This window comes from Artibeus jamaicensis, unplaced genomic scaffold (genome assembly GCF_021234435.1).
Source record: "Artibeus jamaicensis isolate MK-2021 breed Jamaican fruit bat unplaced genomic scaffold, CSHL_Jam_final scaffold_614, whole genome shotgun sequence".
Taxonomy (NCBI): domain Eukaryota; kingdom Metazoa; phylum Chordata; class Mammalia; order Chiroptera; family Phyllostomidae; genus Artibeus; species Artibeus jamaicensis.
In genome coordinates this window covers 6212705-6225415 of record NW_026522050.1, presented here as the reverse complement: position 1 = coordinate 6225415, position 12711 = coordinate 6212705, and the positions used below count along the sequence as shown (strand labels likewise).

The 12711-nt window shown below is 52.3% G+C and overlaps 2 protein-coding genes across 12 annotated transcripts; one reads left to right on the top strand and one right to left on the bottom strand.

Moving 5' to 3' along the window:
* Positions 1-178: 178 nt before the first annotated feature.
* Positions 179-10230, bottom strand: UBE2L6 (ubiquitin conjugating enzyme E2 L6). 7 transcript variants are annotated; one of them, XM_053659137.1, is made up of 7 exons: positions 10142-10223; positions 8961-9099; positions 7557-7670; positions 7285-7380; positions 6665-6917; positions 2321-2507; positions 179-1001 (listed from the first exon to the last, which is right to left on the bottom strand). In XM_053659137.1, exons 4-7 carry the CDS (start codon positions 7299-7301, stop codon positions 850-852), a joined length of 609 nt encoding a protein of 202 aa, XP_053515112.1. In that variant the 5' UTR covers positions 7302-7380; positions 7557-7670; positions 8961-9099; positions 10142-10223; the 3' UTR covers positions 179-849. The 7 variants fall into 7 exon arrangements, with proteins under 7 accessions (XP_053515112.1, XP_053515111.1, XP_053515113.1 ...); XM_053659136.1 differs by having other exon boundaries at positions 7557-7645; XM_053659138.1 differs by lacking the exon at positions 7557-7670.
* Positions 9831-12711, top strand: LOC128626511 (translation initiation factor IF-2-like). 5 transcript variants are annotated; one of them, XM_053659134.1, is made up of 3 exons: positions 9831-10477; positions 10590-10717; positions 12086-12711. In XM_053659134.1, exons 1-3 carry the CDS (start codon positions 10044-10046, stop codon positions 12124-12126), a joined length of 603 nt encoding a protein of 200 aa, XP_053515109.1. In that variant the 5' UTR covers positions 9831-10043; the 3' UTR covers positions 12127-12711. The 5 variants fall into 5 exon arrangements, 4 of the variants coding, with proteins under 4 accessions (XP_053515109.1, XP_053515106.1, XP_053515107.1 ...); XM_053659131.1 differs by lacking the exon at positions 12086-12711 and adding an exon at positions 11039-11639; XM_053659132.1 differs by lacking the exon at positions 12086-12711 and adding an exon at positions 11039-11639 and having other exon boundaries at positions 10590-10902.

Sequence of the window (12711 nt, the reverse complement as noted above, 5' to 3'; positions counted from 1 at the left end):
GGGTGGATGTTGACTGCCCCTCTGGCCAGGATGGCCTAGTCCCTCGTGGCCCCACAAGAGCTGGGGTTACCCGAGGCTGGAGGCCGTCAGTTCACGAGAAGCTGGGTCATCTCCGATGAAACCACTCCCCTCTCCCCCTACCCCCACCCTGTCCACGAACACTGAGCCAGACTTCGCAGCTTGTCTGTGGCTTTAATGGCTGGACTAACATGTGATTTCTGTGAGCCCCCTGGACTGGAAGCTGGAGGTGCCACTGCGTCCCCCCTGAGGCCCGGCCCCCAGGGAGGGGCAACCTAATGAGATTCCAAGTGGCTTGGAAAACCAAGTAGTCAGACTTCCAGCACGGAGATCAGATTCTTCGCTTAGTGATGATCAGTGGAAAAGGTTTAACAGCAGCCTGGCTGATTTCAATCATGTAATCAACAATCACCCAATTGCAAATGACTCCCGCCATGGGCCCTGCCTCCCAGCCCTGCCCCCCCCCACTCCCCTCAGGCCCCCAGGGGTATTGGCTGCTGGGCTGATTTCCTGTGAGCTGGCCTGGAAGGTGAGCTCAAGATAGAGCAACTAGTAAGACCAGGATCCCCACGTCAGAGAACACTGGAGAGCTGGCCTGTGATTCTGCAAACCTAAAGAGCCCAGCTCTGGGGCAGAGACAGGGAGTGGGAAAGCACACCTGTGGCCAGGTGAAACTAGAACTGGGTCGGCACATACCACACACGACTAATGAGTAACAACCTAAGGAGAAAAAAAGCCCTTAAAAACAGCAGGGAATGGGCCACCAAGGGGCTCTGTCCCCAGGCCATGTGGTGTGTCCATCCATCATGCCCACAGTGGGGCAGACCAGAGCTAGGAGGGCCGATGCTCTCCAAACTCGAGGGTGTGCTCTTCGGCCCTCCTGTAGAACAGCTCCGGGGTCTGCTTCAGCTGTTGAGCAAGCTCCAGGCGCATGGGCTCGTTCAGGTCCAGGCGGTTCACCAGCAAGTTGAGGTCTTCCAGGACTGGGGAGAGAGGCCAGGTCAGGACATCAGGATGGAGAGAAAAATTCTGGGAAGAAGCTGATGACTGCCCAGCCCCAGATCCCCCTGAAACTCTATGCGCACTGCTTGGGGGACCCCCAAGGAGGTTCCATCTCTCAGGATGACTACAACCAAGTCAAATGCCTCTCACTGTCCTGGCTGAAGATGCCAAAAGCCCTGACTGGCTCTACCAGTGGCTTTCAAACTGTGTTCCCTGGTGGGGTGTCTTGGTCCCACTCCCTTTTCAATAGGAACCCCTCGCTTTCCTGCTTGATATTAAGATTCCAAATAAACTTAATTTGGGCAAAAGGGTTCTGAGGCTAAAGACTGGAAACCGCTACTGGCCCATGGCTCCCAATCTTTCACAGACGCCTTTGGGAACCTGGTGTGGACAAGGCGGCTCCCCAGGCACGTGCACAGGCACACAGTTCTGAGATGGGAGCCTCACAGACCCTGTGAGGTCTGACCTTGAAGGCCATCCAAGGAGCACCTCCCACCCTGACCCCCAGCCCAGGGTCCTTGTTGCCGCGGCTAAGGACTCCTGAGCTGGTGCAGAGGTACACCAACTGAAGCCACCAGCCACAGACAGTTACCTAAATTTAAATTAATTAAAATTAACTACAATTAGGAACTCAGTTCCTTGGTCGAATTGTCCACATTTTAAGTGTTCAAAAGCCACGTGTGGCTAAGCACTGAAAGTCCCTGATGGGAGAGGACAGTGCAGCCACACAACACCACAGCCAGGGGTCCTGCTGGCTAGCACCACGCTCGCCCATCAGCCAAGCCTGCTCTGCATCCCGTGCTGCCCCCCACCAGCTACAGGGAAAGTAGGAAGTGCTTCACCCCTCTGTGCTCAGCTACTGAGTGGGGCGAATGGGAGCACCATCTGGTGGGGTTGCTCGGGGTACTAAATGAAGTCAGGGGGGGTGAAGGCATAAGGGCTTAATTAAGTGAAATGGATTCTCATCACTGGGCAATCCCCTGAACGGCCATTTAGGGCGCAGAGCCCTGAGAAGGAGCGGAGTCGTCGCCAAGGCCCACACACGCAGCAGTGGCCTTCCTTTCGAAGCCCTGCCCCCAGTGGCCCCACTGCTTCTCTCTCCCAACCCACGTGCTGACACACCTGCCCAGGTGTGAGACCAGAGGCGGGAGCAGGGGTCTCAGGGTACATCCCTCCTATCTGATGCCCCCACTCCTCTGAGACCCATACATTTAACCTCCTCTCTCTCAAACTTTTCTATCTCCAGTCCCGTAACCCCTCCCGCATGATAAGGCCTCGTGACAGGCACGGCCCCGCCCACCTCGGGAGGCCTTCGTTCGGGGATTCCAGTGCTGGTTGCTGATGATGGGCAGGCACACCCGACCTTCAAGGTCCACGTTGGGGTGGTAGATTGGGGTTGTGAATATCACTGTGGGCGGCCTTAACGGATATTCCCTGGGGAAATTGATGCGCAGGTTGAAGGCCTTGAGGTTGTAGGGTGGCAACTCCTGCACAAGAAAAAAGGTGAAGATGTTCTGTTCCGAGGCAGGGCTGCCCAGGAGGATGTTTTTCTCCCGGAGACTTGGTCAGGTTTCCCCCTTTCCTGCTCCAACCCCAGGGTCCCAGGCCTCCCCTACTCCATGCCTGCATTCAGGGATTAGTGGGAGACTGGAATCAGAAAAGAACTAGGCGGGGGAGGAGTCCCAAAAGTCTAATCCTGACTTTTGCTGTGTAACCCAGGCCAGGGCCTCTCACCTCTAGGCCTCAGTTTCCTCATTTGAAAAATGGGTAAAATTTGAGTAGATGAGCTCCAATGACCACCTCAGCTTTTTTTTTATTGGTAATTAACTTTTCCCCAGTTTTATTGAGAAATAATTGAATCACTGTATAAGTTTAAGGCACACGGCATATGGTTTGATTTACATATATTGTGAAATAATTACCATAACAGGTTCAGCTAACACATGTTGTAGACCACTCTGCCTGGTTCTAGGAATTGTATCTCAACCCCTTGTGGCTTAGGGCAAGGGACGACCTTTGGCGTGCCAGCCACAGAAGACAAAGCTTGTCTCTGGTAGCAAACGCTGCCTCAGTTTCCTCTCCCTACCCCCAAAACTTGGTTGGAAGTCAATGACAGGTAAGACCCCTCACAGCGGGGGACAACCTAAGCCAGATTTGATCACTTGGGAGGCCTTCATGGAAGGACTGGGGGGGGGGGGAGCTGCAACAAAGAAAGAGCAATAGACTCTCCCGCCCCGCTCCCTGCTTTAACATAGCCCCCATGTTGTCTGGAAGAAGTGCTTCCTGGCTCTAATCCCCTTAACTAAGCCTGAATACCTGTTGGGGAGAGGTGCAGCTCCTTGCCTTGCTAGAGTGTGTCCTGGGGAAAAATCTGGCGTCACAAAGACTGCCTGATAAACCTGTGAAATCTGCTCTGCTTTCATTCATATGTTAAGGGTTCAAGTGAGAAATCCTAAAACTCTGTTCCTGACAGACTCTGACTCATAGTAAGCCCTCAGATTTCTTTGAAATGTTATCTACTGTTTGATCCTTGCCACCCTGTATTCCTGTGTATTAGAACCCAATAAAGGCCCTGGAGAAGGGGGCTCAGGGCCTTTTTCTCCTCGGAGAAACTGGCCACTGCTCACTTCTCCTCCCCAAGCAGATCACGTCCTGTCTCGGTCATATTTACTCTCATCCGTGGCAACTGGGGGGACTTGCGAGGAAAGTCGCCCCCACAAACACACATCTTCTCATATAGATACAATAAAAAGAAAAGAAGAAAAAAGAAAAAGTGTGTTCTCCTTGCGATGAGAACTGTACTCCCGTAATGACTCTCTGTACCTCACACAGCAGTGTTGACTCCAGACATTATGTCATGCGTTGCGTCCCTAGGACTTACTTCCATCTTATACCTGGACATTTGTATGTTTTGACCGTTCATTCCCCCCTCCCTCCGCCTTCTGCCTCTGGTAACCCAAGTCTGACCGCTTCTCCTGGGAGTCTGGGGTCTTTTGTTCTTTGTTTTCAGACTCCTCGTGTAACTGAGATCATACACTATTGGTCTTTACCCGTCTGCCTTCAAGGCCCATCCATGGAGGAGGAGAAGGACATGTGTCAGGACTCCCTCTGTTAGCAAGCACAGGAGAACACCATCATTGGGGCAAGGAAACAGGGAGAGTGAGGGGACCATAAGAATTCAGGGCGCTGGGGATGTAAACCAGGGAAGCCACTGTAGGAAACTGTACGGAGATTCCTCAAACAATTAAGCAGAACTGCCACATGACCTCGCAACTCCATCTCCGGGCATACACTCAGAATTGAAAGCAGGGACTCAAACAGGTATTATTCACACACCCACGAGCCCAGCAGCACGATTCACAGCAGCAAGCAGTTGAAACAACCCACCCATCTGTGAATGAACACACAAGCAATGCAGGGCATGGGTACACAATGGGATGTTATTCAGCTTTAAAAAAGAAGGAAATTCTAGCCCTGGCTGGTGTGGCTCAGTGGATTGAGCACTGGCCTGTGAACCAAAGGGTCACCAGTTTGATTACCAGTCAGGGTACATGCCTGGGGTGTGGGCCAGGCCCCCGGTAGGGGGTGCTTAAGAGGCAACCACACATTGATGTTTCTCTCCCTCTCTTTCTTCCTCTCATCTCCTCTGTAAAAATAAATAAAATCTTAAAAAATATATAAAAAGGAAAGAAAATCTGACAAGGCCACAGCATGGACGAACCCTGAAGACATTATGCTGAGTGAAATAAGCTGGACCCCCCCACAAAACCACATTTTGAATGATCCCACTTTTGTGAGGTACCTAGAATAGTCAAATGCGTAGACAGGAACTGGAAAACTAGTTACCAGGGACGAGAGGGAGGAAGGAATGGGGAGGAAGGAATGAGGAATGGGGAATCTCACGGGTGCAGAGTTTTGGGAAGATGAGAGAGTTCAGGAGGTGGACGGGGTGATGGCTACACACGAATGTGATGCACTTAGTGCCACTGAACCAAACATATAAAAACGGTTAAGATGGTAAATGCTGTTATGGGTATTTACCATGATTTAAAACATTAAGAAATGCTTTAAATCATGCAGGGTCTGAGGGACCAAGGGCTGGAGGCTGCTAGGCCCCAGCAGGAAACCCTCCAGAGTCTAAGCAAACTAAAGGCTTGCCTGAGCACCTACTCTGTGCTGCCCTGTGTGGAGGGCATGACACGCATTAGCCCGTGCAGCAGAGTGCAGGGGTCACATGGGCTCTGGAGCCATGTGGCCTGGGTGTGAATCTTGGCTCTGCTACTCACAGGCTGTGTGACCTTAGGTAAGTAACTTAACCTCTCTGTGCTTCCATATGGGAATACTACTACTTCTTCATAGGGCTTATGTGAAGATTAAATGAGTTAATTCATGCTGAGGGCTTAGGGCAGGGCCTGGCACACAGCAAGCACTACATATGTGTTAGCTATCAGGATAAGTATTATGCAAACTCCTGACCGTCAGCACCTCCATTTCCAGGTGAGGAAGCTCCAGTTCAGTAGAGGTAAGTAACCTGCCCAGGGCCACACTGGCAGTGCCGGGACGGGAACCCAGCACTGTTGACTCTGCATCTCCACACACGGACACCACTCTACACCCCAAGACAGAGGAACCCCAGAGCTTGGATGACCCCAGCACGGAGCTGGTGCCCCGTTCCAGGCTGGTGCCAAGCTCCAGACCTTTTCAGGACCTTAGTGAGAGAGGAGACAGGGCAGAGACTGCCAGAACAGCATACATTCTTAAGTAGAGTCGAGGCTTTAAGAGAGCTCCTCCTCCTTAGCAGAAGGTGAAACCGAAGCCATAGCGGCTGTCTTGGGTGTGTCTGAAGTCAGCGGCAGGGGTGACTACTGGGCAGATGGAATGTGTCAGCTTTTGTGTTCTTGATAACAAGATGGGGCTGGGACCTGGCAGGCACCAACAAGGCCAAGGGTGAGGCCTCATGGAAGGAGGACTGTGGCATCCTCTCTGTGAACTTCAAAATCTGAACAACACTACTCCAATATAATTAATGGGCATCTTTGTGTCCATTATCCCTGACCCCTTCAGGATATCGGATGAAATGTGCTTTAATCTGACAGCCTCTTGCGTATAAGATGTCAGCTTCACTGACGGTCTCGCTGTAACAAACCCCTGCAGAACACTTGGAGGTCCACGTAAATTGGGAAACTACCCACCGCCAATCAAGGGAAACAGGAAGTTCACCCCTATCCCTTAAGAAAGGTCCAAGAATTCTTTTTTTTTAGATTTTATTTATGTATGTTTAGAGAGAGGGGAAGAGAGGAAGAAAGAGAGGAAGAGAAACATCAGCCTGAGAGAGAAACATTGATCTTCCTCCTCTTGTACGCACCCCGACCGGGGACTGACCCCGAAACCCAGGCATGTGCCCTGACCAGGAACCAAACTGGTGACCTTTCATTTTGTGGTATGTGTCTGACCAAGAGAACCACACTGGTCAGGGCTTCTTTTTTTTTTTTAAGAATAAAATCTCACCATTTACAATAGCATGGACGAGCTAGAAGGCATTATGCTAAGTGAAATAAGTCAGACAAAGACAAATACCATACGATTTCACTTATAAGTGGAATCTAATAAACAAAACAAACAAACAAAATTGAAACACACTCACAGATCCAGAGAACAGATGGATGGTTGCCAAGGAGCAGGGGGTTGAGGGGCTGGGTGAGAATGGTGAAGGGATCGAGGAGCGCAAGTGGGCAATTACTGAAGAGTCACGGGAGGGAAGGTGCAGCGTAGGAAACACAGTCAGTGACGTTGTAGTGACTGTGGGTGGGGCCAGGTGGGCGCTGGGAATACCCCGGGGGGAGCCCTTTGTAAAGCCTGTGATCTTCTCATCTAACCACCATGCCGTACACCTAAAACTAATACAAAGTAATACTGTGTGTAAACTGTTTTTGAAAAATATAGTTAATAAATACATACATTTTAAAAACAAATAAATTTAGCTACAAAAAAAGAGATTTTTTGGGGGGGATGCTGTTTCTTTGCTGAAATTTCTGTGGTGAGCTTGATGGCTCCTGGTTTAAGGAAGGGGTCTCCTCCTAAGTCCAAAATTCTTTTAGCTTCTTCTGCCTCAAACTGGAACACAATCAATCCAGAGAAAGACCCCCTCTACCAAATGTGAAAGGCAGTAAAAAAAAGGACTCTAAGGCAGAAAAAATTCTTGCCCAGTCCTACCCATCCCCACCCAGGACCCTGGCCTACGTCACCCATCCCAGGGACACTCACGGGCAGGAGAAGTGCATGCCACACCAGGACGTCGGTGTCTTCACTGAACAGGTTCCTCAGGAAGCAGGGAAGATCCTTCTGAAGGTCCTCCAGCTCCTGAGGGACAGAGCGAGGGGCAGTGGGCCTAGGCTCCCCTACTCCGGCTGCCTCCCCCACCCCAGCACAGCTGCCCTGAGTCCCAAAGGTGGAGCCCCCATTTACTGAGCACTCAGCATGCATCAGGCCTGGTGCTTGGTGCTTTAAGTGACTTATCGGGTATGAGCCTCACGCACCAATGTCGGTGGCTAGATGGAGGGATGATGAAGGTCACTGCCTCCAGGTGCTACAACTTGGGAGTCAGCTCTCTTAGGAGTCCTTTGTCCTGAAAGCATTCTCCAGTTCTTTTCCTAGAGAGTCACAAGGCTCCAACACCCTGCCCCCCTCCCTCCATCGCATCCACTGAGGGTCCAGCAGGACGGTGTGTCCCCACCGGGCTCATGGCAACAGAGACATCACCCTGTGCCTGTCAGATCCCTCCACCCCAGGGCGAGGGAAGGGAGAAGGCTCAGACAGACCGCAGCAAAGCAGAAGTCTCACAACCATCAGAGAAACCAGGGGACAGGAGGGACTCGCCTTCCTAGAAAAGTGGCCCAGTCACCTGGACATCACTGAGTTCTCCCAGCAGCCCTCTCCAGAGCACCCTCTATTATTAACACCTGACCAAGACAGGGCCCAATCCTCAAGAACGTCATTGAAGCAATGGAGGAACTAAGGGTGTGACTATGTGGCCAATGTGCGCAGACACAGTGGGGAAGGAGAAGAGGGGACACCTTCACGGAAGGTGACATTGAGCCGGGCCATGCAGAATAAAAGGAACCCTTCCCTTCAGAGAAGGGAGAGGCCCCAAGGCAGAGGGCCCCATCAGAGCAAATGTGTACGTGTGTCTCAGGCAAGGTCAGTGGTGACCTACAGGAAAAGGGTCCCATGGTCGAATGCACTGGGAAACACTAGGCTAAACAGACTTCTCTACGGCAGGACTCCCAAGTCTTTAATATGCTGCTGTGGGCCCTGAATCTCCAGGATGGGAGCCCACAGCATGCAGTACTTCTCAAAATGCATTTTGATCACGGAACCCTCTCCCTTTCAGGGGCCATCCTGTGGGACAACAGACATTTTTTGGTGGGAGACAATTTAAAGATTCAAAGACATTCAAGGGCAGGTCATATCCTCTAGAATGGGTATAACCTCTGGTTCTACACTAAGGGCATCTTTAGCCATCCTCCCCTCCCCACAGAGGACACGTGGCAAGGTCTACATCCAATTTTGGTTGTCATGAATGGGGATGCTACTGGCATTTAGCGGGGAGAGGCCAGGGATGCTCATGAACATCCTACAAAAAATGATCTGGCCCCAAATGTCAGCGGTGACAAGGTTGAGACACCCTAGTGTAAACAAAGGCAGAGAGAAAGCTACCCAAAGCCCATCCACAGTTGGAGAGGGGTCCCTTAACACTGTGGACTACCTGAACTTTACCTGCCCCCCAATGTATAAGCACACCCCTGTTCCCCATTCAGCACATACTCTATCTCTATTCATGCCAACAAACTGCTTCTGCCCAGAGTCTATGATCCTCACTTACCTTTTACCTCACTTATCTGGGAAGCACCTGCTACTCCAAGTTCTAGTTCCAACATTACCTGTGACTCTGGCAGCAGTGAAGGCCAGGGATGAATGGAGAAGCTGTGGCATGGACATTTCCTGACTTACTAACACTGGGCACACTTGGACTTTATCTGCTATAGATGAGTTCTGCCAAAACTTTCCCCAGGCCCGAGACTGTGGAAATCCAAACAAAGACACACAGCTCTTTTGTAAGGCCTGTTGGGGAATCACCTGCTCAGAGGAACAGAAAATGAAAGTCGAGAGACCACTGAAGGAACCTGCAGGTGGGAACCCCAGCCCCCTGGACTCAAATCCCACCCCTTCACTCCCTACTGGGTGACCCTGACAACTGAGTGGTTCCGTCTGAGCCTCAATTTCCTCATCTGTAAAATGGGGGTCTATGACTTACCTCACAGGGTTCTGTGAGAATCAGAAGAAATAACTAATGTAAACTGCTTGGCACTTAATGGTGCCAGTGGGGTCAATACCAAATAACACCTTGCTCTTTCCCACTTGGCTGGAATGACCCTCTGACCTGTTTTGCTATGAACCTCTAATTCTGGAGAATTCTGCGAAGGCAGGATTTGTGTGCTCCTCTCTGAACAGGAGGTAGCACACAGCAGGCATTCAACATTTGTACAACAAATGGATGCATGCCACCTACTCCAGGACTCCTTCCAGGTCCACCTTGGCATCTTTTTCTCCCCAGAATACCCAGGGAACAATGCTCCTGACTCCTACTCAGCACCCCGGACTTCGCCTCGGTATTCTCGGTAATGTAGGTGCCAAGTTAGAGGGCGGGTCCCGGGCTATTCCAAGGCAAGGACCTTGTCCTGGTTCATAATCCACGCCACCCCACCTACCTCACCCGAGGAACCCTTCAGTACCCGAGACGCAAGCAATTGTTATCACAAGTTTCTAGCAGGTGAAGGGAAACCAAAACCAGCTGGAGGAAGCTGGCTCATCCCCATCTTCATTACTGCTCAGGGAGCCAGTGACACCTCCGCCCGATATGCCACTAGACACCCCCAAAACTCCTGCTCTGGCCCCACTCGCAGACCCACCGGGAGAGGGAGGAGATAAGAGGGTTCAGCCAGCCCCGGAACCCGGACAAACAAATGCTGTCGGAGAGCCCGGGGGAAGGATGGAGGGAGGAGGAACTGGGGAGGGCGAGGGGAGCCTTGAGAAAAGGGTCAGTGTACAGGCAGTTCGTTACCTTCGCCGCCCGCTTGCTCGCCGTCATCTCGGGTCCGAGTGTGCGCTCCGGCGACTCAGCGGCGGTGTACGCCCGCCCGCGGCCCGGCGCGCCCCGCCCCGAGCACCCCACCTCCGGAAACCCCGCCCGCGCGCACGCGGGGGCGAGGGAACCCGCTCCGTCCTTCTCCGCTGATCTCGGGAAGCCGCGGAGGGCGGGGGACGACTGGGCCCGGCCCGCTCTCTGGCGCGGTGGGCTCGGGCCCCCGCCACTCGCGCTCTCCGTCGGGCACGCAGCGTGGCCGGGCCCGGGCGTCCCGCTGGGGGGCGCCGTGCACCAAGCGGCGAGCGCTCGGAGGTGCGCGCTGGTGTCCGCCCATCTGGGTTCTGGTTCCACTCTGTCGCCAAGGGCCGCGCTCGGAGCCCCCCATCTCCCGCCTCCCCAGACACTCACTCGCCTGTCTTTGCAGGACGCTGGCTCCACACGCGCAGCTCGCGACAGATCGCTCGGCCGTCTCCACCCTCAAATCGCCGCAGAGAGCTCCCCCAGCCAGCTCCCGGAGCCCCTTGGACGAGTCATTTCCCCCATCTGGGCCCCGTACCCCACCTCCAAAAACGGGTGGGGGGCGATGTAGGCTATATGCCCCCCAAGGGCCCCTCCCCCTTGCAGTTTGTGCGGTCCAGTCTTCAGTGGCAAATTGCAGGGTCATTTCTCCCAGGCGACGGCTGGATTGTGCACAGCACCGCGAGGGGACGCTGTTGGACCCATCCTCAATCTTTGAGGTTTGGGTCCTTTATTAGGTTTAATATTTAGTAAGTGCCTACTAGGTGCCAACTGGGAAAACAGTTGGGTGGGGGCAGCCCCACGACAGACTTCAGGAGCCTCCCTATTTCACCATCGGTCTTTCACACCCTGCAGGGGCTCTAGGGCAGAGACCCCTGCCCCAGCCAGGATCTGAGGCCACAGTGGAAGAGCAGCCCCTGAGCCCCGAGCAACATTCGCGGAGGAATATCCTAGTAATAACGAGACTACTGGGAGGATTGAACCCGTCTTCCTCACCCCCAGCGCTTTCGTTCGGTCCAGATGAGAAAAGAATTCGGCATGTTTTGAGCCCCTATTTTGAGTTCTGCGCTCACTATCTCATGTAGTTTTTATCTAAGTTTCGTGGAATCTGAAATCGAATGACTTCTCTGCTCAGATGTGCGATGTATTTGCAGAACGATTAGTTGTTTAATTCAAGCCGATAAACTTTAACCAGGCACCCTCTGTATGCCAGGAATGAATAGCACACTGTCCACAGTCCCTTAATCTAGGTAGTGATGAGGGAATCGAGGTGTTTGACCCTACCCCTGGTCACTCACCTCAGTTCACATGCGTTTTGTGTACTGTGGAGTGTCAGGCACTAACTTTCAGGGAATTAGCACAATGAGAGTGAGGGGTCCCATCCTGCCCTTGAGGAGGGTAAGAACACAGCCTTACATTTTTATTTTATTTATTTCTTTATGTATTGATTTGCGAAAGAGGAAGGGAGAGTAAGAGATGTGCTCCTCCACTCATTTATGCATTCATTGGTTGATTCCTGTATGTGCTCTGACCAGGGATGGGACCCGCTACCTTAGCACCGTGACCATGAGGGTGACGCTCCAACCAACTGAGCTACCCAGCCAGGGCAGCCCCTGCATTTCTAGTACCAAGTGCTAAGCTTGAGGATGTAGGGAGAGCCTGGAGGGTCACCGGATGCAGCCTCAGAAAGGAGCAAGGTTTCCTGGAAGAGATAAAAACCCAGGTGCATTGCAAAGCATGGTGAGTTAGCTGGAGTAAGAACTGGGGACGAGAGTGTTCCCAGACGAGGGAACTGTGAGCAAAGGTGTAGAGGTGGTCGGTACACATGGAACCGGAAAGTAGCTCCATATGCGGAGCCTAGTCTGTCCAAAGTTTTGTGACTCTCCTTCCTTCCTCTTCCAGAAACCCTGCTAAGTGACATGATTTCAGAGTCATGGATTTAGCCCAGCCTCCCTGTCCTGGGATGGACCCTAACTGCCCACACAACTGGGAGACCCATGTGCACCGCCTTCTCGTCCTGACACAATGCAGACCTTTGAGTGTGTGGCAGGATGAGCCCTGAGGAGCCCTGAACTTCACTTCCACATCTGTCCCCAGGGCGGCATGGCCTTGGGCGAGCCATGGAACCTCCCACCTGCTTCCCAGGATTGCTGGGAGGCTAAGCTCACAGAAGTGGAGAACGTTGAAAATTGTAGCTCCCATGTATCAATGACCAGGATTCAACCTCAGCTCTACCGTTATTGTCTGAATAACCTTAGCCTGTCTGTGCCTCCATTTCTTCATCTATAAAATGGGGCTAATGGTAGTGGATGGAGTAAGGAATTGATTTTGGACAATATGTGATAGTTATAATCATGCTGGAATATTCGCCTTCGTGTGCCTGCAGCAGGTCTGGAGGGATTCAACATCCCCTGAGTCCCTGGGGAGGGCGACTAGGCGACTGAGTATAGCAAGGGAAGGAAAACTGCTCACTATGAACCCCATTTCCTTTTAAATCTTTGAACAATGTGAATAAACTACCTCTTCAA